The sequence below is a fragment of the Pyrgilauda ruficollis genome, unplaced genomic scaffold (assembly GCF_017590135.1).
Source record: "Pyrgilauda ruficollis isolate IOZ18807 unplaced genomic scaffold, ASM1759013v1 scaffold22, whole genome shotgun sequence".
Taxonomy (NCBI): domain Eukaryota; kingdom Metazoa; phylum Chordata; class Aves; order Passeriformes; family Passeridae; genus Pyrgilauda; species Pyrgilauda ruficollis.
Window position 1 is genome coordinate 8,315,609 of NW_024521428.1, and position 26,902 is coordinate 8,342,510.

The 26,902-nt window shown below is 39.9% G+C and overlaps 1 protein-coding gene across 2 annotated transcripts; it reads left to right on the top strand.

Moving 5' to 3' along the window:
- Nucleotides 1–1,541: 1,541 nt before the first annotated feature.
- Nucleotides 1,542–26,882, top strand: CD99 (CD99 molecule (Xg blood group)). Of its 2 annotated transcripts, none has more exons than XM_041468477.1 (11): nucleotides 1,542–1,741; nucleotides 15,921–15,956; nucleotides 16,258–16,302; nucleotides 16,780–16,812; nucleotides 17,737–17,778; nucleotides 17,944–17,976; nucleotides 19,369–19,440; nucleotides 20,845–20,886; nucleotides 21,405–21,515; nucleotides 22,312–22,368; nucleotides 24,928–26,882. In XM_041468477.1, exons 1-11 carry the CDS (start codon nucleotides 1,681–1,683, stop codon nucleotides 24,951–24,953), a joined length of 558 nt encoding a protein of 185 aa, XP_041324411.1. In that variant the 5' UTR covers nucleotides 1,542–1,680; the 3' UTR covers nucleotides 24,954–26,882. The 2 variants fall into 2 exon arrangements, with proteins under 2 accessions (XP_041324411.1, XP_041324412.1); XM_041468478.1 differs by having other exon boundaries at nucleotides 1,543–1,741; nucleotides 22,315–22,368; nucleotides 24,928–26,881.
- The last annotated feature ends 20 nt before the right edge of the window (nucleotides 26,883–26,902 follow it).

Below are 26,902 nucleotides of genomic sequence, written 5' to 3' on the forward strand. Positions count from 1 at the left end.
TTTTTATAGAAGAGCTGGTAACAACAAATCAGGAACCTAATTTTCACAAAATATCAGTGAATTTTTCAGATTATAAGATTAGTAAGATTGAAAAAAAAACCCACCAGATATTTATAATTTTGGGAAATTTATTAGCCATAAAGTGGCTAGTGCTAGCTAGTTGTGCCCCTGCCTCAAGGACTGAGCCCAGTGGAAAAGACAAGCTGTAGTACAAAGTGCAGTTATTTCAAGTCTGTTCTAACAGGAGGTTGCTTTTACTTCATCTGAAGGTAGCTTTGATGAAGAGTGATTTTGGCAACAGGAAGCTACAGGGCCCTGTTCTGACATGGTAATATCCAAGAGATAACTAGGTTTTCTCTGTTAGCTCTGCAGTTCTTAGGCAGCAGGTATGTTTTGGTATGATGTGATTAAAGAAGTGTGCAGTAGTCTAAGGAGTACCAGTTCATGTTCTTTTTGGCAAGGGACTGAGTTCTAAGGCAATTCTTAATAACAACAATAAACACTCTGTTAAAGGACATCCTTTGAGCAACATTAATAATTTCCTGTGTATGTGCACATAGCATTAATGGCAAAATCCACACTGATTGATTACACAATGCATGTGTACATACTCAATCTTACCTTCTAGGCTTGGAGTCTGGCAAAAATGGGAGCTGCTAACCACTACATAATGTTGACTTTAATACTACTCCTGCAAAACTCAGACATTTTAATGAAAAAGCTTGTCCTTAAATTAAAACACAGCATAATTTTAAGTGCTTTTATTAATACAGTTAAACTCTTTTCTGCCTTAATCTAAAAATAACCTGATTAGGCACTGTCAAAAAAGAAAAAAAAAAATAAACAGCCACCAATTTATGAACTTGTGACAATGATTTGACACTCCACCTTTCCAGATGGCAGAGTCCTACAAATGCTAAGTAACAGGTATGGACCTCTCTGAGGAAAGTATAGGTCTATGACTACTGAATCCAAGCCAGCTACCTTCTAAATCACACTCTGTGTGTCTCTATTTATTATCCAGTCAATAACCAGTGCATACCTGGCAAGTGAAGAACCAGGATTTGGGGGCAGTGTATTTTTCATACCCGCCCCTCAACAGAGCTCAGCACAAGTGTCAAATACAAAACTCAAAACTATTTTCTTCTGACTAAAGCAAAAGCAAGCCTGCCATGGGCAGCATTATTAGGTGTCCTGGTATGTTTTGTGTTGGGTGACTTTTCCTGAGGAAAAGCAATGAAAGGGAATGCGTGGATTAAGAGAGGGCAGCGGTACTTGAGCACCTGAGCATTCATCTCTGCTGTTAAAACCTGGGACCAGAGTTTAAGCCCCGCAGCCTCCTTTCGGAGCTCCCTTCGGTCCGCAGGCAGGCCGCACGGCGGCGGTCAGGGCTGAGCAGCAAGATAAAGTCCTGCTCCTTCTTCATCTCGGCCGGCAGGGAAAGCCCAGCTCCTGGCGCCAGCCGACGAGTCCAGGAGCTATCCCGCCTCCCAGCTGGAAGGAGGGCCCCGGGGCGCGGCGGCCCAAGCGCGGTGGGGCGGTGGCCCGGCCCCGGGGCGGTGCCGCCCTTGCCGCCACGGGAACAGCTGCGGCGGTTCTGGGAGCGGCTGTGGGCTGCGCGTGGTCTGTGTGTGTGTGTTTGTCTGTCTGTCTGTCTGTGAGTTTGTGGGGCGGGCAGCCATGCGGCTCTGGAGGCTTCTTCTCTTGCCGGTGCTCCTCGCCGTCCTGGTCTCCGTCAGAGGTGAGGAGGGGTGGGAGTTGAGGAGCGGCCCTGCCGCGGCCCAGGGAGGCAGCGCTCCCCTGCCCTGAGCCCCTGGGGCGGGGGCCGAGCGCTGCCGCTCGCATGGAGCCGGGGAAGCAGTCCCGGGAGGGAGCCGGGCGGGTCCCTGGCTGCCCGTGTCTCATAGACCGGGGAAACAGTGCTCTCCCCCTCCAGGCTTTTTTTTTTTTTTTTTTTTACTTCTTCTTACTTCTCATTTTACTCGCTGGAAAAGTATTCCTGAGCTTTCTGGCTTTCTGCCCGCCTTCCGCACTGGAAGCTCACTGGTTTATCATCTGCGGTGAATACGTGGTCCTCGCTGCAGTAGGGCCCTTGGGTGCAGGCTGGTCCTCGAAGGGGGTTTCGAGTCCTGGGGAGCTCGGCGGGAGCGCAGCTTCCATTTTAGGAAAGAAAGCGGAGTCACGGCAGTCCCAGGGCATCCGATAGTTACTCACCAGGAAGTCTGCACTCACACGACAACCTTTAAAAAAAAAATTATGGCAGAACCGTACAGTGAAACACACTGGTATGTTTTCTGAGAAGCTTCTCGTTGCTCCACTATGTATCAGGGACAATTTTCTTGAACCTTGATCAAAAAAGTCTGTATGTAATAGCACGCTGGTATTTGGTAAAAAGAAACATTTGGAGGTGGAGAAAGTAGTTAAAGTCCCCAGTACAAAGGAGTTTTTTCCAGGTGGAGGACTGCTGAACTGGAATATGCACTCCAAACTGTCACTTCCCATTCATATGACTTGTTTTTGAGACTTTTTTACTTCTTTTACTATGTCAATAAGAATACTTGTTGCTATGCCTAGGGTTTTCTTTCAGGTACTTCATAAAAGCAGTGCCTCAAATCTTAAATATCCACCTCTTCGCTGTGAAAGAGAAGGAAAAATGCATGTTCTTAACATTGATTGGAAGCTGTAGATAGTGCACGTGATGCCAGAAAAGCAGTTTGACAGCAAGGCTGCTTGAATTCAGTTCTGCTATAGCCCTATTGTGGTCTTGATTTGCAGGTTGGAAAAGCTGAGCTCCTGGAAAAAATAGTACAATTTTATAGAAACCACCTTTAAAAGTGACAGATGCTGTTTACATTTATCATCTTACTGCTTGTGTGGAAAATTTCCTCCTCTACTTCTGCAGGCAGTCCTTATGGTCGTGGACAGCAGGATCTTTGCTGTGATGCTCTTAAACATGTGGAAGTATTTGAGGCCACTGAGAAACAGTGTCTTCCTATACTTTTTGCCAGGAAGTGTGGAGATGAAAAGAGATGTCAGGATTGTGCTTTACTGGAGGGAAGGTGCACAACAACTGCCTCTAAGGGTTTTGTTTTGAATTCTGAGGAAAATTATACTACTACTAAAAGCAATCTAAAAGATTGCTTTTAGAAGGCTAGGTAATTTATATGAGTACTGGTTAATGTCAATAGTGCAAACTGAGTAGATAAGTTATAATTAGTTTCGACACTTTTTCCTTAAACAAAATGTGTAAGAATTTGAGAACTGCAGAGAATGTCAGCCTGGAGAGGGTGGGGCCCTCCAGGGGAATTTCAGATTTGTGCTCATGCCATCTTAAATGACAAAAGCAAAACATGAGAAAAACCACGCTTTTAAAAAACTTAATTTCACTGTTGGTGGGCTGTCTGTAGTCTGAATTTACAGAACTGCTATAGAAAGTTAAGGGTCTTGCTTTATCAGCAGTTCAGCTGTTATGCAACTGTGTGGAGTTGACTGTTTTTACTGGGGGACTGCCTGCTTTCATGATTCAAGCAGAAGAATCTCCTCTGGACTGATAACTTCTTATATGGGATCATTAATTTTAGGCACAGGAAAGTTGTTAGTGTTGAATCAATATTCAACATATCAACGAGGATTTGAATGTATTATTAGCAAGGGTGAACTGTGTTATTTGAGCTTGCTTAGACAACTCACAGTTCTAACCTCAAAACTGCTATTTAAGTGTAGTCTCATGTGCCAAGTATGAACTCTGTCAGTCTGGCAAAGCTGGAATTTAGATACTGTTGGGGCTGTATCCATAGGAAAGTTAAGTGTGAGTTTTTATATCACCAGTTTCTATAGGCAGTCTCATAACTTGGCCCTGCTGAGGAACGGGATCTCTGTTTCTCTTCTTTTTTTTTTTTTTGGTCTGGTGCCCATCAAGGCACTGAATCACTGAGATGATTCAGCTTGATAAATCAGCAGATGACTAATCTGCATTGAGCGGAGTGTTTGATGGGTGTTCCTGCCAGCACAGGGGAGTGGCAGGGCCTAGCATGGGAGAGTGGAAATGAGGTGGTGGACGGGGAAGAAAGGGCAAGAGGCTTCCTGCTGTGGCTGGCTGTGAGGTGCGAGACCAACCTCAGCCATCTTATATCTGCAAAATCTTCAGGTTAGCCCTGTGTCTAATTTGAGGCATGTGGTTTTCAAAATACAATGCAAAAAAAGCATTAGGCAGCATGACTTCTGTACAATGTGTATGAAGACCACAGCAGATGAAGAATCAAACAAAAAAAAAGCCTTGCATGATACTCCACACATGAACTTGATGATCTTAGAAGTCTAAACCAAGCTCAATGATTCTCTGTGGTTCTGTGCTTGATGGGCAGCAAGAAACTGCTGCATTCAGATACAAGGCTCAAAAGTCTCCCTTATCTACTGTAGAAAGATCAAAGCATGAAAAGCTGTCTGCTTACTGTGGACCTGGAGTTTGGACTGGGATCTATGGTTTAAATATCTATTGCAAGAATTGGGGAGAGCTTGTTGATTGAAACACAGCTGCCAAAAGGAGGTGAGCAAAATACAGACTGGAGAATGAGGTACCCTTGTTGTGAGATCAGTAGCCTGAGGTGAAGTGAGGGTGGAGATCCCTTCTTTCTAAGACCTCTGTAATTAGAGGGCCCTGAGGAGGGGAATGAAACACTTGAGCTCCTGACTTCTTGCTGAGGCAATTCAGTGTTGAGAGAGATTGGTAGTTGGATGGAAGATGGTGAAATGATCCTGTCTGTAATCCAGTAGATGGAGCTTTCATCTGGGACAGGGAGGTGCTGTAGGGACTCCTGGAGACTGAGCTCTGCTTTGTGGGCTCTGGAGTTGTTTGCCTTTTAAATCTGATTTTAAAACCTAAACAAAACCAATAATAAGCTAAGAAGCCACCCCACAGTTTTCATTGGAAAAATTTCAGTAGCAGTGCTAGAATGCATACATGGCAACATGAACTTCAAAAATGCAGCACTTGTTTCTCCATCTTTCTGTTTTCTCTAACGTGAAATGGCTAATAATTTTTTTTGCAGCATTATATAAAATGGCCACTGCACTGTTATGTCAAAATGATGTCACTGCAACAATCCATAAGCTGTCCTTAAGCTATAACTGTTAGTTGCAGTGATTTAACTTGGCAAGAGCTAAGTGTGACTCAGCCTACTGCCACCTAGCCAAGACCAATTTCAATATTTTCCTGATGTTACTCTGGTTCATATGATTGGTTCGCCTGTGCTTGAGACTCTTGCCTGCTTTAACTCTTGCTGTCTTGAACTTCCCACTGAAATGACTTCGTATTTCATCAGGTGTTAGCTGTGTTAGAAAGTGCAATGACAGTCGTAGTCATTGGTTAAGATTATTGACAGGATCATTCCACTTTCTTCTAGCCTTCTGCAAACTGCTTTTGCATGCTCTGGAACAGGAACCTGCTCTTTGGAGTCTACTGAAAATGTTTTAAGAGAACATTATGAGCAAAACAATCTCAGCTCATTGGACTTTTACTTAAATTAGCTGTAAGTTAATGCAAACTTCTAATCATAGGTTTGAGAATTGAGAGAAAAAAGTTGATCCACCAAACCCTAAAGGCCTTCCCTCTTCCCTGCTTTAATTTTAAGCCTAAGCAACCCTGCCTTTCGTGGTTTTCACTGCAGGTTGGGTTCAGCCCACCTTCTGCTCCTTTGCTGTGGTAACATGCAGAGCAAGAAGGTTGTAATGAGTTTAATGGTGCCTTTCTGCTTCTCCTTCATGCTGATGTTCCTCTGCTCCTCTCTGCTTTTCAGTGTCCCACCCCCTCTGAGGGTCACTTATGGTCCCTCAGGGCTGTCACTGTTCTCTTGTGGGTGGCCCTGGTGTGAGTGGCCACACTCCCTCAGGGGTGTCTTTGCCATAGTATTTCCAGCAGGTCTCCAGTTGGCATGGAACCTCTACTGCCCAGAGCACATCTACAGCCACGTGTTCCCTCTCCATTCTCCCTCTGTGAGTCTCTCAAACCATGTCTTCCTGTGTCTCCTGTCCCTGCTGGCTGTCTCTCTATGTGTGCTTCAGCAGGAATATTCTGTGCTCCTGAGACCAGTAGAAGGTTTGGTGGTGTTGGAGTTCAGATCTTTCCTATTGCTTCTTTCTCTTACGGAATTTTGTCCCGTCTGTTCCTAAGAAGCCAGGACTGATATTTAGGAGAGGGGAAAGAAGTTTCCACAGGAAGGGTGTATCTGGCTGTTCTCTCAGCTGGGGGATTTCTCTTGCAGGGGCAGAGATGCCATGAGAATTGGGCTGGGGAAAAAACAGGGCTAGGGCAGCTCCTGGCTCTCGCTCTCTCCACTTCGGAGGAGTATGGTCGAGCTGTGAAGGCGGACCCAAAGCTAGTGTTTGGAAGGTTGCTTGGGTATCATACAAGGTAGTTTTAGTTTATTTTTCATTTAAAAATGATAATTTCTCTATATGTTTGTAAATTCTAGTCTGGGAAAGATTTCACAGCTTGCTGCAGAAAATTGGTTGCTCTTTCCACAGGTACAGTTTTCACCTGTTGAAAATAAATGCAATGATAGTCATTACAAATTCCTTTTAAACTGGTTTAGTCTCTGCATTTGATGTGACTCTGAAGCCCAGAATAATAAGATCCAGAAGATTTTTTTTTTTAGAAAGAATTCCAAAAAGTCATAAGGCAAATTCCTGTGAAAGTCCAAGAACTTACATATTTGTGGTGTAAGGCATGTTTAAAATAGTTTTTTAAATGTAGAACGGTGCCTTTAAAATATATCGTTGACATGTTAAATGCAGTAGTAATTCAGATGTGTTTTGGGGAAAAGATTATTTTGAAAGAAAGCATTTACATTTTAAGTCACGTCTGATCACACAGCATCATTGACTGCATAACAAATGTGTTTGGTTTACTCCATGCACATTTCAGTCACTTGTGAAGTGTCCACATGCTATAAACATCTAAAATTGGCATCCTTAACAGTACTTGTAAAAGGAAAGGAAGGCCTCTTGACTGGAGCAATGGTTAGTTAAATGCAGATGTTAATTTCTGCTCTGCTTTCCTCATAGCTTGCTCCTGTAAAACTCCCATTGAATCTCTTCTTGCTCCCAAGTTTTTCAGAGGAAATGATATCCATTTCTTGATGTGCGTAATGTATCCACAAAGCTCATTTCATGCTGAGCCCAAGAGTTTTAATCATGGTAAAATCGAACTTTTTTAGGATAGTAGTCATTCTTTCATTGGTTAAAAGTTAAACTCAGTATACAAGTTAATATTTCCATGAAATAGAAGTTCTTTTTGGATTAAACACCCATCAATTTAATTGGTAAAAATCTGATTTTAATTATCACACTATCTTTGCATGCTTTTTTGCTTAACCACAGAAAAATATTGCTTGTGTATTTTCTGTTTGTGAGGAAATCTAACATTCTAAGGATAACAAAGTGAAAAATTTTGAAACTGATATTTTCAGGAAAACAAATTCAAGCAATATTGGTAGGATTACTGTTTTTATAACTGACACAAAAATATTATACTCTAAACCTTCTGTTTCTGGAAAAAGTGCAGTTAGAGTGTTTAGTCTTATATTTTACCACCAATTTTTTTTTTATTCCTTGTGATTTGGAGGAGAAGAGTAAATTATGTGAAGAGAAAAGGAACTAGTGGTGATAGTAGCAGTAGTAGGAGTGAGATGTGAATAAAAAGAGAGGTTGTTGTGTTGGGTAGTGTGCAGTGTTTATTAGAGCTGATGCTATTGTTGGACAAGCCAGACAGCTCTAGAGTCACACAAGTCCTTGTTAAATTTAGAAACAAGAAATTTTGGAATATGCTTTAGGGGAGGGGCTTGGAGAGGCCTGTGCAGAAAGCTTCTAGATAAGGCTTTTTCTACATTTTATGTCATTATCTTTCAATGTACTGATTCTTCCCTCACCTCCAGCTACCCATACCTGTCTGTATTTTTTATCTTCAACACCAGAAATGCCTTCCTGCCTGCTCTTTGGTTCTCATTCCATCCTGGATGCCAGGCTCTTGCAATTAGATCCCAAATTCAGTAGTTACTTCACCATCTCTTCTCTGCTTTCTCCCTTTCCAAATGTTGTAAATGGCTATTGAGACAGCTCTTCTTCACCTCAGAGCTGTCCCTGCTCGTCTTAGCAAGCAAGTTTGCAGTCTGATTTGCAGTTTTCTTCTCCACTGTTCTCACAAAACTTCTGGCTTTCCTTTTTTCTGATCTGGCCTTCTGTGAAGGTCTTTGTATACAAAGCAGAAATGTGGACCTTTTTTCCCCAAACTTCAGGTGAGACTTGTGATTCTAGGGCTTGGGGCTGTAGTGAGCTGACAACTCCTCTGCATCCAGATATCTCCCTCTCTCCTTCCTCTTCCCTGTTGCTTTTACTCCTATCCTTTTGTCACTGGCTCCATTGCCAGTCCTGTATCCTGGCACAGCTCCTTCAGCTTGCAGTTCTTACCTGTCCTGCATCCATTCCCATTTCCTTTCCTATGGTGTTCTATGAAATTATTAAATTTCTAATAAATAAGTAAATTTATAGTGCAAACTGAAGTCTGGCATGTGTAATGGCAGCCTGCAAGTGATTAACACTGGAACATTAAATCTAATTTGGTTTTAGGAGGTGATGCAGAATCAAAGTGAAGATTATGAAAATAATTCGTAGAGTGGACATGGAGAGTTCTTGTTAAAGGTTTTGTCTAAATATAGCAGTACTTTCACAAGATGGAATTGAACTGGAAATGCTTACAGTTCCACTGTGAACGCATTCCAGCTGTTTTTTTGGGCTCATGAACACACTGAAACTACTAAGAACATAGCCTTGGTACAAAAGAGAAAACTTGCCTTTTCCTCAAGTACTAAAGGACAGGAAGTTAAAAGGAAAACCTCTCAATCTTATTTTAAATGAGAAACAAAACTTATATAATGTTTCTGATTTGCCATATATTTGTGCCAACTCCTATGATTCAAATCATTGCAAACACTGTATTGGGTCTGGTTTTCTCAACCCACACCTTCCCCAGAGGAAACCCTCATCATAAAACCCAAAGTCTTCCTCTTTCTTTTAACACAAGAGGTCGTAGCTCATTTCAAGTACACAGATTGAAAAGCCTGAAGAGTCTTTTTAGCCATAACTGAACAAACCACAATGGAAATAAAGAGCCTGAAAAAACAAAGTCGATGTTACTGTTCAGTTAATGCTTCTGGTTAGATTACAGATTTTGTTTGGACTTTACTATTAGCATACAAACTGTATTGAATTGTTAAGAATTGTGTTGAGGAAGGTAAAAGAAACAAGCTGTGAAATTGTCATCTTACAAGAATCAGCAGACATAGGAGTTCTACTTACTGTGAATCTTCATTTCAGTGTGCTGCTATAAAAATAACAGTGTTCATCTGCCTCTGTAAACATTGCAAGTGTTTATTTCAAATGCATTTTATTTTAAAGAAGGAATTTATAAATGAAAATCCAAGTTCAATTAATTTTTTCAACATAAATTATGATTAAACTTTTTTTCCTTGATCAGAGTGAGGGTTATTTACCAGTCCAGCAGTTGAGGTTTTGGGACCAGTACCTATGCCAGTTATTACCCAATGTCTGCCAGATCACAAATTTTGGGTTCTCAGTACTTCCTCATTTCTTGTGCTAAAACTTTACCATATTTCATCTAATGCAGGTTGCCTCAGATGAAATCTTCTGGTCCCTGAACATTGCTGCTAGACTTTCTCTTTTCCTCTGAGCCCCCCACCATGCAAGAATTACTCTTTCTTCCATTTCTTCCTGCCCCAATCCAAGAGGCCACCAGAGATGCAGAGTATGAGGATGCAGACCAAACAAAATGCTGATGTTTCCTGACTGTTGTGGAGTGAAGCCTTTAATCTATCATCTTACACACTTTATTGCTGTATGAAGTGTTTTACTGTTTTGAAATGAGCAGAAAAAGCACACAGCCATTGAAGTCATGCCCCAGACATCACACAATTGCCCTGCAAACATTTCTCCCTTTCTCTACACTAGACTGGGCAGGGTACTGAGCTGTAGAAATACATGTAGAGGTTTGACTGCTTGTGATGTGGCCACTGTTTTGAAGTACACACTTCAGGCCAAGAGGCTTCATGGATGTCAGTCTGTGAAAACCTTGAGGAGTAACAAGTCTTCAACTCTGGAAGAAGGAGAGGTGCTGACATACTGGCTTTGACCTTTGGAGGGTGTTAACGAAAATTTGCAACAGGCCCTTGAGGACTGAGGAGAAGGGCTACAGTGCAAAATGTAGAATTACGAGAGCAAATATTTGTGTGCCTGAGATATCCTAGCCAAATTGGGCCATCCTGAATGTGGTTTTACATAGGGTTCTTGTAGCTTTCAAATGTTGAGTATAACTGACACCCATGGTACTGAATACTAGTAATGGTAAAACTTTGGAAAGCACCTGTATTTCTTACTGCTTTTCAACTAATCCAGCCATTCTTGGAATCAGATTCACTTTATTTAATTATCTATGACGGCAGCCAGTACTGGGAGGGTTTCTAAGGGTGTTAGAGGGTTTAGGATGCTGACATTATGTTGGTTTCCCAGGCATGTATTTTATTATCTCTAAGGTTCTAACAAATAAAGTCAGTATTTACAAGGCCAAGCTGTCCTTTGGTTTCTTTTACTTTAGCATGATCAATACCAAAATGTCCAGTAAAATTTCACTACCACATTGCATTGTAATATATAATGTGAACTAATATACATTAACAAAACTAATATACTTCTATGCTACAAAAACTAATTTATATTATAGTTAGGAAAGGAATCTTATGTAACAAGAGTAAATGTGAGCCGTGTGGTCAGAATGCACCTGGTTTATGAAAATTTAGAGTATGTGAGTAGTAGCTGCAAGGCTTGTCAGCTTTGTGAAGATTTAAAATCCTGTCTGTTGAACAGCTTAAACTTTGAAACTGTAGACTGTGAGCAACATGTAATGAAAGAATTTTGGTATCTTAGGTTTATAAAAAATGAACTACTAACATTTCTTATGCCAAGACAGAACTTCAGAAGTGTCTGAATGAAAAGTAGGTGCACAGTGCTTTCTTGATCTTGGTGAGATTTGAGAACAGGTTTTCCTAGGACTGCTTCAGAGCTCCTGATCCAAACCCGTGACCACATAGGCAGTGGTGGAGATCAGGGAAGGCTTAGCGCATTGTGAGCCTCCCTAGAGGAACAGTGGTTACACTGAGACCTGGGAAGAGGGGCAGGGGTACTCCTTGCCTGTGCCAGGGGGTGAAGGACAAGGCTGGCTTTGCTCTGTTGATGCAAGAGAAGGCAGTGGCAGCAGTGGCTCTGGGGCTGGCCTGGATGACATCAGGTAACTTCATGCTTAATGCACAGAGTGACCTCAGCATGATTTAGGGTTGCTGTAAGAAAGGTGCATGAACTGCTGCACACGGATGCAGACAAGCCCATGTTTCTGTCTGCCACTTGTATGTTGCTTTAGTCCCTGAACTGACACAGAAGATAACTTAGTAATAATTAAAATGTGCACTAATTTTAGTAATGCATTTATGTTTGGTAAGGGCAAGTACTTAGGTGAAATAGCAGTAAGCATAGTATATGATACTTGCAGTCTTCAATTGAAGGCAGGCCCTCCTGAAATTACGGGTAAGAAAAATTGAACAAAAAAACCTTGTCATTTCTTGGTGAAAGTGTCATGCTTCCATCATCCAGATGTTCTTCTAGAAGCTCTTGTTAGTGTAGCTTAGGTTTCTGCTTACAAACTTCAGGAGAGAGAGCAATGTATTTCAGTTCTCATTTGTAAAAAAATTGCAGACAGAGTGACTTACTTTATTTTTAGTTCCATGACTTTGCAGCACAAGGAGTTGTCCAGTGGCTAGGGTTGGCCCATGTCACAGAACCATAGGCTGCTGAAGCTGGTGCCCTTTCAGTCCCACCCTCTGCGTCAGAAGGGTCAGCCACTGTAGGTTGCCCAGGACTGTGGTCAGCTGGGTTTTACTACTTTTGAGCATGTGGAGATGGTACTTCTCTGCCTTCTGCAGTGCAGTGTGGATATGACCAGTCTAATACTGTAGCAGGAAATATCTGAGAGCAGTGACAGCTCTTTGCAAAGGTCTTTGCGCTCTTACTTGCTTACTTGGATCTCTTGAATACCGTCTAGTTCTTCAGCTGTTCAAAACCTATGTTTGCTCTTTGTCTTTTACCTACTGTTTTCCCCCCAGCTAACACAATCTATATTGGTTACTAGAGATGGCCTGGTGAAGATCTGTGTGGGAAATTCAGGACTCCTGGACAGCTAACCAGTATGATTAAGCAGAAGCTGTTTATTGTTTATATTATGCACTCATTTATACATTCTAACTCTACTGCCCATGCTGATCATGCATTCCTTATTGGTGCCTTTACTTGTCCATGCATTTTGCATGCACTTCTCAGAATATGTGATTGGTTTCAGTCCAGGTGGCTCACATCTCTCTGGTATCTCCTTGTGGTCTTGGAATTTGGTTTCTTAGCTTCTTTCTTATTTTAGCACAGTTTATATCTTAGTAACCTTGATGAATTCCAGAGAGCCCTGAGAAAATTCTGATAAGAACAGTTACAAGCTGAATGGCTGTGCACACTGTAGTCTAAGTGGTTCAGATACGTTCCTACAGATCTGTCTCTTGAGATCCAGGTATTTGAGATACAGACGTGAAAGGAAAGTAGTGTAGACACTTCTGAAGTATTCTTGAGTCTGCTCATGCCCCTAGGAGCTAGAAATACCTGCTGTATTGTCCTTCCTAGGCAATACAATATCTGCTTTATTTGTAAATATCCTTGTTTAGACTAATTAAATGCTCATAAGCTTAGTTGCTCTGAAGTGTGTTCCTGAAGTCTGCAGGGAGTGCAGCATATTTTTGCTGACTTTTCCTTCTTGGACCCTGATAGTACCTTGTTCTAGTTCTGTAGCTTTATCTCTTGTTTTCTAATTACTTTTTTTCCTGGAACCAGCTAAATCATACTGAGCTTTTCTCCTTTTAGAGTAAGTCACTGAAGTTCTACTTTAGTTGAACCCACCTATTCCAGAAATGGAGTGAGTACATTTATAAAAGCAACTGCTTTAAAGACGTAGGAAGGTTTGTCGTGAACAGTGGAGAAATGCCTTTCTTTGCTGGGAAAGCTGACTTCCAGCACCTTAGGGGTCAGTTTATTGTAATGAGTTCCATAAGCTAAGTATTGACATTTTTTGCTACCTTATCTCAAAAAAGTAATGTGTATGAGAAGCCTAATATTTTGCTGCATGCTTGGAAAGCGAATTTTGATTTCAGAATAATAATTCCAGTCAATAAAGCATGGTTATATTTTTCTTTTATTGACTCTCAGTTTTATTTATTCCTCTGTCAGAGCATTTTTATGTGAGCTTGGCAGTGAGCAATCTCACCCTAAATTATTTCTCTGTGAAGCTTATGTGCAAAATCCCTTAAAATAGCAATGTCATTGAAAGCACACTCTTTTACAAAGGTTTCCCCCTCTTGAGGGAAACCACTGCAGCTGAAGTGATTCTGAATTCCTGGACTGAGTTTTATGCTGGCAGTGGGAAACTCTTCATATAGCCTCTTTTCTGCTCTAGGTAAAATTTCAGCTGTACTAAAGGGTAAAGCTGAGTGTATATGCTTGTTTTTCCATCTGCCTGGAAAGAAACAGCCATGAAATACACACAAACATTTGTAACATATTTGTGAAATATAAACAAATCAGTGTAATGTTCATTGTGACTTCGAGACAGATGGTGTTACCAGTTCATGATGATCCCTCCTCTGGATGCTGCTCTGTTAGAGTGTTTTGAGGAGTGTATGTTTTCTACAAATTCCCCTTCCTGCGCTCGTGGAGTTAGACTACCAGATTCTGATCAGGTCCTGTCTTAGGCATACCTCCCAGAGGACTGTAGTCTGAGAGGTGTATGTACTTGAGAACACAAGCAAACTAGAATTCAGGTTTGAGGAACAGCTATTCAAATGCCTGTAAAAATTTCTTACAAGTGCTTTGAGCTTTTTTTGCCTGTCGATACAGAGGTTTCTTGGTGTAGTCTGACCAAAGGAGTAACTTCAGAAGTAACTGGCATTTGTGTCTTAGCACCTGCTAACTTTGCAGAGGTTTGTAAAATTGTATTGCAAGTTGATGTAGACTTCAGATGAAATACCTGCAAATATTTTGCATTCTTGTGATCTAATAGAGCTTGTGGTCTCCACCTGAAATAAGGAATACCATGTAAAATATCTTCCTGCTTTCTCTTTAAGATCTATACCTACTTACTTTATCCAGGTGATTTTAAATGTGCTTTGCTCATGCCCCACAATAAAGCCATCAACCCCTCTGTTTCCATGAGGGGGCTTGTCAGTGACCAGATAGACCTGTCTCCGTACTTGGCTGTGAGCAAGGTGATTTTAGTTCAAATGTTACAGTATGGGAATAATTTCTTAGACTTCAGATTTCAGTTTCTGCTGTGGCAGTTCAGTTGGCCAGAGTGCACATTTTTTTAATTCCATTCCAGTTGGTTCCGTATTAAAAAAAAAAAAAAAAAAAAAAGTCTTACTCTTCTTTCTTTTCTTTAAAAAGTGTTATTAATGCAGGTATCTGAGAAGGAAAGGACATTTCAATTTTGACCTTAGTTTCGTCAAAAGCATCCATCATTCCTGGTATTAGACTCAAGACTTGTCTTAACTTGGTCTGTCATGTAAGTGAAAGGTGCATTCTGCTTCTAGTTTGATGTTGATGTTTGTTTTTATTCCTATGTTCAGACTTTGCAGAGGCTGCTTCTGATGCCTCTTTGGTGGTTACATTCTTAGAGGAAAAGCCAGACTCATAGTGCTTTATGCAGGTATCTTCTGAGCTAAGGTAGTTTCTGTTTGGAAATAACTTTTGCTCTGGCTGGCTTGATCCTCAGTAGGTAGAAAAAGTCTTCCAGCTGAATCAGTATATTTCAATGTCTTTTTCTTGAATAGCTGATATCTACTTTCAGGCCTTTTTCTTATTCCATACTTCAGTGAAAGTAGGGATGGTGAAAAATTAGAAACGCCCCAAGCAGTTGTTTTAGCTATCCACTTATCTTACAAGCCTCTGCTGTTGGGATCACACCACTACATTTGTGCTGTGAAATCAGTTTGTGTCATGTATGTCTTGAGTTGGTGTGTTTGCAGTTGGCTGGGTAAGCAGCAGTAGCTCTAGCAACTGATTTAATACAGCAAGAGACAGTGTTCTTTTGCTAAGGACTGAAAATAGAATCTAATCTCCCTGTAGTAGAGATCCCATGGTGGTGCCAGCTGCATTTAGCTGCATTTTAGGAAGCTGAAAAACTGATCAAGATCATATGTGCTAAAATCTTAACCACCTCCATGCTGCTAACCCTAGTTACGGGGAAAGGTAAGTCTTATAAACCCATGAAAATTAATTTTTAATGCCAAGGCATTAAATCCATTACACAACTTTCATAATGGCCTTTATTCTCTAAGGCTTTTCTTCGTACTTGAATCTTGTATGTTCTCATGCACTGGAGCTGTTCCCCAGCTTATTTTGTGGTTCAGTGGAAGGAAGGGTTGGAAAGAATATGCTGTGGATGGCACTAAGGAAGCATGCAATAGCAGTGGCAAGAATAAAGTGCATTATTGGCTGCAGGAATGTATGTTCCAACCCTTCAGGTCATTTCTATAGAGCCAATTTTCAGTGTGGTTCCTTTTTTTTTGTCTGAAAAGAATATGGATAGTGACCTGGACAAATAGAGAAGAATGTCTGTCTTCAACCCTGACTCAAACTATTCTTCTAGATTGACTCAGGAAGCAGAAAGCATACCTCAAGATCGATCACAGACGTGTTTATGACTTTATTAAATGTTGGGTTTGAGTAAGAAAAAACAGTGTCCTTACTGTTTGTTTTATCTTCTACAGGCCAAGACTTCTCCTTAGAAGATGCACTTTCGGATGGTAAAAAAATTTCTTTCACCTGTTGATTTCTTAGTTTTACTGCATGACCAAGCATGACAACTTTTCCACATCTGGTTTGTTTAAACCTCAGTGGAACAATTCAGCCATGTGTTTGTCAAGGTGTTGACCACGCAGAACTCAAATTTCTCTTTGAGGAAATCTTGTCTTGCTGTATAGACTTGCTCTTATGCATTTTGATGTGTAGACATGTACTTAGATTTGTCCTTTGTCCTTCATGTAGCTTCTGAATAAGTGTGTTAAATAATATTTAATTACTTTTTTCCCTAACCATACCTGAAAGGAAGTACAAAGAAGCCTCTCGTAACTCAGAAGACACCATCATCAGGTGAGATCTGATTGGCTTGTAATGCCTTTTTCTGTAAAATCAAGTGTAGTATACATACCAATTTGAGATCCTGAATTTTTCAATTTAGTGGCACACAGTGTTGTGATACTTTTATAAAAGAAAGCAGTTCCCTAACTAATTGCTTTTCCTAAGCAAAAGGATTTCTTCATTTTGGAATCTGCTCTCAGACATATGTTTTGTGATTTCACAAGCTTAAAAACCCTGTGAAAATGCATTCTGTTGGCTTTCAGTCTACATGGTTGGAGCTTGAGCTGGCCCTTGACAGGTCCCATCATCTCCAAAAGCAGCAAGTCGCTTGGCAGGTAATACCTGGTAACTTTGTAGGGCTTTTCTGTGAGTCACTGATGAGTGAGCACGTCTTTCATTTGTGGAGAAAACGTTGTGAGGTCCATTTTGTTTAAAAAGTAATCTAAGAGTACAGTTTTTGCATTACATTTAAAACTTCTTTCTTTGTAGATGATTTCGACTTGTCCGATGCTTTTGATTTTGGTAAGTATCATATTTTCCTGGTTACTGCTCAGATGTACCTGATGCAATGTCTATCCATCCTTTATGACCTAAGTATAATAAGGCACTGAGTTGATTAAGGTAGCAGACTGTCAATAAAAATAACTGCAGCCTAGTTGTGTTCGTTAATCTTAAGGTTCTGGATCAACATAACTGTAGGAATTTCAATAATTAGCCAGCTTCTGCTTGTTTCATTGCTGTTTTTTCACTAGATGGCACTAACTCCATAAACTATTACTTACAGAAGTAAAGGTTAATTCCAAAGTAATCTCTCCCATTTTAGGAAGTATTTTTAGTAGCACAAGATAACATTAATTTGTTATAAATAATTTGAAGGAAAGTACTTCTTGTAATGTGAAGGTTGTGACAAAACTGTACAGAGATATTTTCTAAGATCTCTTATTTTCCTATTTTTTGGCAAGCCAAATGAAATGTCATTGTGGGGACCTAGTCTAGTTCTATTCTCTGTACTTTGTCTGTTTTTCAAGTGAGGTACCAGGCTTTATATTTGATTAAAACCTGGTAATTTTAAAAAAGAAAACACGTAAGAAAAAAGAAGAAGCCAAGTAATCTGTACCTGGTAGAAAAATTTAAAGAAACTCAGCCTTTGAAATCAGATGTGCAAACTAAAATGCTGCATAAGACTTAATGAGTTTTTCTGTCTATGTTCCATCCTGGCAAGGATCTGACATACTGGTTAATGTTGCAGGAAAACCCTTACTGGCATTAAGACACAGTATTTAGCTAAAATAACCAAAGAAATACAGCATTAGCTACTGAAAGGAAAATAGGGAAGTTTTGCTATAATATTTTAGGTCAGATCATCTTTTAAGGTCACTCCATGCTCTGCTTTTGGTTTCTTCACACTAGTAATTTTGCTCGATTTATTCTCTTATTTGTCTACAGGTGATCCCAAGCCACATCCTCCTGCCAATCCTAGAGACACTGGTAAGACTGATCTAACAGGAATTTCTGAACAGTAAAAGAGTATTTATTAATCTCTCCTAGTCCCTTTGAACATTACTGTATTATAGTCTGGTTTTATCTTAACATTTACTTCTTCTTCTGTTTTTTGTTTTTTTTTTTTTCCCTAAATCTCTCTTCTCTGATTAGATAAGCCCAAGCAAGATCAACCTAAAGACTCTGGTAAGGCCTCTGGCACAAACTCCTGGTTTTACTGTCTCAGTTACACTTCCAATAACTGATCCTTGTTAATTGCCTGCTATGTATGTCAGGTGTGGCATACATAACACTTCAAACACTGAAGATTGAGAAAAAGTTCTCTTGCAAATAAGCTTTGCACCAGTCTTGAAATTCCATAACAAACCTGTTGAGTCACTTTCACTTAAAAACAGGATGATATGGGGAAGAGGCAGGATAGGACAGTGTGTATGTGTGCTTAGGGCAATGCTGTTCTTGTCTGCCTGTGGTGAAGCACCCATGTATTGAATTGAGTTCTTTCTTCTTTACAAACTTAATCCCTTCTAGTCGTGCTCAGAAGTAAGTAGCAACCGTCTATGATCTTTATTCTTAAAGGATCTAAATTAAAGGGAAAGCTCCAAGTTAAAGGGTTGCTTCTTTTTTTATTTTTTAATTTTTTTATTTAAAGGCCCCATTAAGAAATACAACAATTCGTGTTTGAAAGATAGGTTTTAAATACGTGTCCTTTCCTGCCTGTTCTGCTTTAGTGGTCCTCTCTGTCTTTGCCTAACCCAGAACAAAACAGATTCAGAAGGATGCAGGTGTGATTTGTGATGCCATTATTCACAAACATGGTAGTAAAGAGCCCTGGAATGCAAGCCTCAGTTCTTGTTCCTTCACCTGATTTGCAGTAGATACTTGTATTTGATTCTTGCATGCCTCAGTACAGTGCTTTTGGCACCCAACTAAAACATCCTCTGATGCAATACTTCTAGTTTTTCTGTCTGAAAAACTGATTTGCTTTGTGTAAACTAAATATTCATTTGGCAGCAGAGGGAAGGAGGAGAAGGTGCCATGAGGGAGACAGGAATGCTCCATGAGGTGGGGTTCATTGGAAATGGAGAGGGACTACTTCCATGTCCTGCAGTAAATCAGAGGAAGGAATTACATTTGGACTGTTTGAGACTTAAGAGACTCAACTCTGAAGAATCATTCACAGTTGCAGCCTTGAAAGTAAATGGTCCTTTTCTGTCCACACGGTTTCTTTGCTTTCACAGGACAGTGAGATTTGGGCTGTTAGAGTTAAGCAGCTTACGGGGCTCCTTGCTTGCTTAACCTGATTTGTGCAGTACTGCCTGCTGTTGGACACTGACTTCTCTCAGTTGTTCAGAAGTCCAGAGAAAGGAGTGCTGCTGTCAAACTGTGCAGTGCTGAGCTGAAGGGACTTGACATTGTGAAGGCTTTTAAAAGGTTAAATGTTCTGACTCTGGTGCTGAGCCTAAAACCACCACAAATTCAGTTGAATGGTCTTGAGAAAATGTCATTGTTATTATATACCTTAATGTGTCTTATTCACTGAACTTAAAATATGGTAATGTTATTTGCATTATTTTATAGACAAATTTGATGATTCAGATCTATGGGATGGCAGTTTGCCAAAAGGAGGAAGTGATGGCAGTGGCAGCAATGGTAAGATAGCAGGTTGTGCTTCCTATTGTTTCTATGGCTATCTGAGCTTTTGATAAGGCTTACTCACAAGCTGGTTAGACATGCTCTAAATTGTAATGCATTTGGTTCTGGTATCTGAAACTTAAGAGCATATTTTCGAGTTCAGAAGTAATGTGTTCTGTCTCTGCCAAAAAAAAAGTCCCAAATATATAAGGGGTAAAACTGGCCTAGAGCAAAAATTTTCAGTGATTTTTTACTGTTATGCTAAGAAATACAGCTTCTAAAACTGAAATGTGAATGCAGTACTTACTTCAAAATTCATCATTAATATAGTTTTTAAGGTCATCCAATTGCTATTTTTGATGTTTTATGACATACTCTTAGTTTGTTTTAGTTCTTGTAGGTAGGAGGCCTAGGAGTGGGCCAGAAGAGGGTCCACCTTATGTTCTCAAAGATTTCCTTTGTCCCTTAGGATGAACTGATATTTACACTTCCAAGTGGTCCTTAGTCTTCACTTCTTTACTGTGGTGGTGGTGAGGAGATGAGAAGTTGTGGATGCTCCATCCCTGGAAGTGTTCAAACCAGGTTGGATGGAGCTCTGAGCAACCTAGTTTAGTGGAAGGTGTCCCTGCCCATGGCAGAGGATTTGAAGTTCGGTGATCGCTAAGGTCCCTCAGGTTCCTTTACCACCATATGCTTCTATACTGTGAGCAGTATAAAATCATTTCATAGCTTGCCAAACTTTTTTTGGTAATTTGCGATATCTGATAAGTGCGTTTTACTACTTCCAGATCAGAATTAGTTTAGTTATCTTGGTGGGGTTTGGGATGTGCCTAATTGTTTACTGGCTTCTGGAGAGTTGTTCTAGGTGGAGACTACTGATGCCACTTTTTTGGGTAGCTTCCTCCTTCCAAGGTTCCTTTGGTTCTTTTGAAAATTGGAAGGAGCAAGAAACATCTGTGGAGACTTGTGTGGTGGTTTCATCTGCACAGGTTCCTGCCTCAATGATATGAGTTGCACAGTGACAAATAGAGTTAGTATTTATAGAACTTCTGGCTTGCTTGTGAAGAGAATTGCAAAGGTGGATGAGGCTGGGATCTTACGAAAAGGTAGTTGGTTCTGTGGAAATACAGCTGAATGTTACTCTGAAATTATATGTGTTCTCTGTGGTTGTGCAGAGGCTTATTAAACCAGATTTCACAAATATTACTAGCTCATTCTGTAGAAATGCTGAGCGCTCAAGGCTGGAGTTGGCAGTGCTCTGAGCCATGCTTTGAAAACAGAAAGTTTCAGTGCCAGTTTAGCACTGTGTGGATATAATAGATAGCTTGTATTTTTGCATAATTAATTGACAGAATGTTTGTCAATTATGATATGAGTGTTTTTTAGACATATAAAATATAAACTTTCCATTTCTTGTTACAGAACGGAAGGGTCCAACTCCAAAAAGTGGTGAAGAAGGCGAGGGTAAGTGCATGAATGTGTGTGTATGGTGGTGTTTAGATGTATGAAGCTTGTTTTCTAGGGGTTTCTGATTGCTAATTTTCTGCTAGAATGGTCACTACTGGGAGTGGGTTACAATTAAAAAGCTTTTGTGTAATCTGAAATTCTTACTTTTAAGCTCTGCTTCCATAGTCCTTTAACGTTTCTGTGTTACAGATGATTCCCAGGTGTTAAGGTATCAGAGATGCTGGTGGAGTGACTGCGTGCATACAAACTAGATATGGAAATGGAAGGGTTGCTTTTTTAATTAGTGGAACTTAAAACAGGCATGCTGAAGTTCTTTAACAATGGGCATTGCTAAGAAATCAATGGTTATAAAATGAGAGGATTCACTTTTCATTGTGCACAGAGTTGATTATTACAATTTAATGTAATTTCAGTTTAATGTTTTTTGGAAGTGTTCACAGTGTTTACTTTGAGACAATACTTTGACATGGCTTTCAGTTCTGAAAAATGTTTATAAACATCTCTGATTTTTTCAGCTTCTCAGGGAGTAATAGCTGGAATTATAAGTGCTGTGGGTGCTACTGTAGTTGCATCAGTAGGTAGTTTCATTGCTTACCAGAAGAAGAAGCTCTGTTTCAAGCAAAGCGGTAAGAGTTCCAAATTAGTTTTGTTTCTTACTGTCTAAAGAGAGGCATTTTTGTATTTATATGTGGACTATAAATTCACTCTATGCGTAAGGTAGTTGTAATAGCCCAGTGAATTTATGTTCACAGGGAGTAATCTTTCCTACTAGTCATCTAAGACTGACAAATTCCTTGCCCAAAAACTAGGAGGACTTAAAGTTTTACATTTCTTAAAATAAAAGCACTTCTGGCTAAAATTAAGCAGGAGAGATGGCAAAAAATACTTTTTAAGGAGAATCAAGTGAAGGTTGGGATTAGAGATTTTTCATGCTGAAAAATACTTTGAAGCTTCTAACTTTGTAAATCTTGGCTTTTTGTCTTCACAAGATGCCTGCCTACTTACTAGTTTTATGACAACTTACCCCGATATTCATCCCCAAATTATTCTTCTGCAGTGATCTACTGCTTGCTTCCTTTTCACCTAAATAAGGTGTAATTTGGATAAGAGAGCTTTGGAAGTACTGTGGGTGATAGGATGGGCAGAAGCTTTGGTTTTGTCTGTTTCACTTTCTGACTGTTTACTGAAGGGATAGAGCAGTCATTCAGCCAGGCATTGCTGTTTTGTAATTTGGGAAGTTTGGAAACTGAAAAACACATCTACCATGTATGTTAAAATTAATGTGCAGACAAAACAGGGCAACTCAACTACTGTCAGTAGCCCATTTTTTTCACTGCTGTTTCTCCTCTCAAATTATGTCTATTTATGAAGAACCTCAAATATAAGAGAATTTGAATGCTGAATATCTATGTTTTTTCCCAGCAGATGAAGAGAATGTGAATATGGATAGCCACAGGGGAGCACAATCTGAGCCACCTGGTAAGACAAGAATTTAATAGGATCAATGGCGATCCTATTAAATGCACTTTATTGACATCTAACATACTGGAGAAAATTAATTGTGCTGTTTTGTAAAAAAAAAAAAAATTGGCAGAATATGAGCTAACAGTGTGCCTAGGTAGCCAAGAAGGCCACTGCCATCCTGGCCTGTATGAGCAATAGTGTGGCCACCAGACCAGGGCTGTGATTGTCCCCTTTGTGCTTGGCTCTGGTGAGGCCACATCTCAAGTCCTGTGTCCAGTTCTGAGCCCCTCACTTCAGCAAAGACACTGAGGTGCTGCAGCATGTCCAGAGAAGGGCAGTGGATCTGGGGAAGGCTCTGGAGCACATGTGTTATGAGGAGTGACTGTGGGGTTGGAGATGGTTACCCTGGAGAAAAGAAGGCTCAGGAGTCATCTTTTCACTCTCTACCTGAAAGGAGGTTGTAGCCAGGTGTGTGTCAGTCACTTCTCCCAGGGTAACAAGTGATAGGACAAGAGGGAATGGCCTCAAAATTTTAAAGAGGAGGTTTAGTTTAGATATTTGGAAAAATTTCTTCCTGTGGAGGTTTGTCAAGCATTGGAACAGGCTGCTCAGAAACTCCTCAGGAAAGCACAGGAGTTGTCATCTGTGGAGGTATTTCAAAGATATATAGATGTGGCACACAGGGACATGGCTTAGTGGTGGACTTGGCAGTCCTGGGGTAAAGAGTTAAAATGGATGATCTAAAAGGTCTTTTCCAGCATAAATGATTCTGTGATTCTATGATTTTACCATGATGACAAATTTAGAACTGAATCAAGCATTCAATTCTGACAATATGGCCACTTTTCTAGAGTTTTTTATTGAACAGATTGGTTTATTGCATTGAGAATGCATTTAAACATAGGAACTTAGAGAAAGTGAAAAATTGAATTTTCTCTGCAAAAGTATCATTAGAGGCAATTGTGAAAATACAAACCTGCTCCGTCAGTGTGATGAATAACTGCAGTTAAAATTTTATTAGTGTATAGTTTTTCTGATTAGAATCTGAAATTTTTTCTAATTATAAACTGATATAGAACACTGCAAGAATGTATATTAAAAAACTCATGATATTTGGACAGAGATGAAACTACACTGGAGGCGAAGAGGACTGAACTCGCTATCATGTTGTAATTAAAGCATTCTCTGTGTGAACAGAGAATGATTCTTGTATGAAAGAACCATCACATAATTAATCTTCCTACAAAGATGAGAGCTGTGGAAGGATCTCTTTTAAAGCTACAGACACTGAGAACCTCACCCTTCCACATATGGTTATGTAAGGAATTTGGCTGATAAGCTCCATGAATCCATGGATAGAGCTGCAGGAAGTGGTTTAGGTGAAAACTTGGCCTTATAACCCTTGTGACTGGTCTACAAAGGAAGAAGCACTATAACCTTGTGCGAAGTTCATTGGTTTTGAAGTACTGAGTATTAAAATCTCAAAGCAGTATATATATGCAGTACATTCTGTGAGTTTAATCTTAAACCTGAAAAAAACTATTTCTGGGGGGTTTTTTTATAATTAAAAATAATTATGCCTTATTTTTCTCAGGTTATTTCATCAGTTTGTTATAAACTTTCATCTGGTTCATTATCTTCTTTATAAATACTTTAAGCTGTTAAATATATTAAACTCTCAAGTACAAAACATTTTCTTGTGACTGGCTGTAAGGACTGAAGAGACTCAGGTATTGTCAATTCAGCTGTGCATTAGGGAAGCAAGTAGTATTATTTAAAGTCCTCTACCAAAGGCAGTTAAAATACGGCCTGTAGTTGGGTTATGCTGAAATTGTGGCCAAGATTCACCAAAACTCAAAAGTGAAATGCATCAGATGATGCAGCCTTACTGTAACCAGTAAAGTCACACTTGGGATGTTGTCAAATATGGTTACTTCTATCTATTGATCTAATCTAATCTAGTATTGATGTCATATTATGTCCCAGAGTTCATACCTCTGTTACATTTTGCAGACAAGCATGGTCATGTGTTGAGCTAAGAGACTGGGCAGCCGTGGTCATCATGGTGCTGCTCCTGATCTGAGTTCTGGGAGTCAGCAGATGTTAGCTCTGCTTCTGGTAATAGATGTACCTACATGGCTTCCAGTTAGAAGCAGTCTCTCATTAAGCCAGGACAAATGGCATAGCAGGATAGATCTGTGGTTTTAAAATTTTGTGTAAACCTGTCTTTGACTTCCTGAACCTAAGAGCTTATTTTCAGTAGCTTACTTTTTGAGCAGCCTGTTTGCATCTGCAAGACTGCCACCCTGAGCTGAGTGGGGGTTACACTGCAAGTGTAGCTAGCTTCTCTGTCTGTAGCAGGATGTGGTTATTTGAGTGAGAAATCTGGGGTGTAATATTCCTTGCTATGCAGCCTTGTGGCTTCACAGAATCAAGCCTCCTTCCCTAAATTTATCACACAGTGTCAAACATCTGCTGAAAGTTGTTGACTGCATAAACTGTTGCATAATAATGTCTAACTTCCATTGTGTGCTAACCTAGTGCACTAATCTTGAATTGTTTTTCACTTTTCAGTTCAGCGCACACTTCTGGAGAACTAAATTAAAGGAAGAGTGGTGAAGAACAGATCGTTGAAACTGGATAAACAACCTGCATTCTGCCAACAAAAAAAAAAAAAAAAAAAAAAAAAAAGAAAAAAAGAAAAGGAAACAAAAAAAGCATAACAAACAACAGAGCCCAAAGTTTCATGAGAAAACAGCTCTTATTTGAAACACCTCTGGGACTGTGACTTAGACCTGAGTACTTCTGTACGGTTAGCCCTGTGAAGCATTGGTGCACACCAATACTGGCCTTAATGATAGGAGTGTAGAAGTATGTTGTGCCTTTACATTCTTTCCTTGACTCTTCTGACAAATAGGTGTGTCTCTAGTGCATTCAGTGTGTTTAACTTTTCCTTACCTCTCCAAAACCAATATGCAGTTATGGTTTCTGTTATGTTATTGCTCACAGGCAATACAAGCATTTTTTTAAATAACCCAAACTCAGTGAGTGGACCAACTAACCATCTTGGTGTATGTTGTGGGCACCTGAAAGCAAATGGCTCACTGTGTATGGATGGTGGGTCTGGGTGTGGGTGCTGCTGATCCAATCTGTGTAGCTGCCTGGGCCAGCTGCCAGGGAAGAGCTGCTTGTGCTTGAGCATTCAGGAGACAAAAGTTCTGGTTTGTTTTTAGATTTTTTTTCGTTTCATCTGTCTGGTACAGATTGAGAAAACCCAAAGTTAATGCACACCGAGCCTTCATCCTTTCTGGCTCTTCCTGCTTGGCAAGTTCTGAGCTGGTCAGTTGTAGAAAAGCCTGTTTTGCAGATCAGAAACATAATTGGACTCTGTATTTCTGGTGACATTGATGTTTGGCATCGTCTAAAAAGTCGTGGATGAAGAACTTGGGAATGGGGATTAACATTTTCAGACTTCCATAGCCAAAAGCTTAAGTAAAAATAGTGTTGAATTCAGAAGGCTTATCATACATGTGTAAGGGACAGAAAGAGTTGCCACAGTTCTAAACTACAAACAGCAAGAGTGACCAGAGCAAGCCAGCCTCACTCCACAGGCATCCACTGAACAATAGAAATAGCAAACACGTGAGAAGTGCTTTTGGACTTGTGAAGGTTTCCCCTAGGGTGATCATCTATGGTTGCATCCTCCTCGGAAAGCACTTGTGACCAGTGCTGTGGCTCTTGAAAGCAACAGGAAGGTTTTAAGAATCTGTGGAAACATGGAAAACTACAGCTCAGAACAACTAAAGGACTAAATGTGGAATAATAACTAGTTCTGTCAGGAAGGAATGGTCTGACCAGTTTTGTTGGCTTTCATTCTAGTTGTTTTAAATTTTAATGCAGTTTTACCATATGTGTCTTATTAATGGGCTTCAGCCACCTGACAAAGTTCTACAGGAAGATGACATTTCATGGAACATCTTAGAACTTAGAAATTAATGAATTTGGATATTAAACCTGTAAATATATCTGTACATTCAAATGCGAATGTATGTCAAGGATAATTCATTTAAGAATTTCTTGTACATGTTTCTTAGCTTGCAACAAAGCTTTACTCAAATTTTAGTATTTTCTTATGGAATTAATTTGTAAGTCTCTTTTTGCCCTATGTCTGCTTCTAGTATAAAAGTGCTAAAACCTTAAAGTGTGTTTGAGAGTGCAAAAGTGATTCCTACATAAGCATTTGATTTATGTAAATACAAAGAAAAGAAATGTACTGCTTGCCTACATGAATAAACAGATAGATCTATGCCAAGTGTTGAGTAAATAAAAATAACTCAGTGTTTGTTAGGGATAAAAATGGCAGGAGGAGCTTAAACTAGGTTTTAGCTAACCAAGACTCTTGAATCCTTTTTCAGCTTTTGTGAGCCTAAAAATTACTAAGACCTATCAACATTGTGATTTTTCTAAAAATAAATATTAAAAAAAGGTTTGTGTGTTCTTCTTCTCAGTAGTTCTGAAAATAAAAAAGCTTGGTGCTCACTCACCTAGG

Coding starts and splice junctions, on each gene's coding strand:
- CD99 (XM_041468477.1), top strand. CDS start 1,681: ATGCGGCTCTGGAGGCTTCTTCTCTTGCCGGTGCTCCTCGCCGTCCTG. Junction 20,887..21,404: donor AAGTGGTGAAGAAGGCGAGG/GTAAGTGCATGA, acceptor TGATTTTTTCAG/CTTCTCAGGGAGTAATAGCT. Junction 21,516..22,311: donor GCTCTGTTTCAAGCAAAGCG/GTAAGAGTTCCA, acceptor GTTTTTTCCCAG/CAGATGAAGAGAATGTGAAT.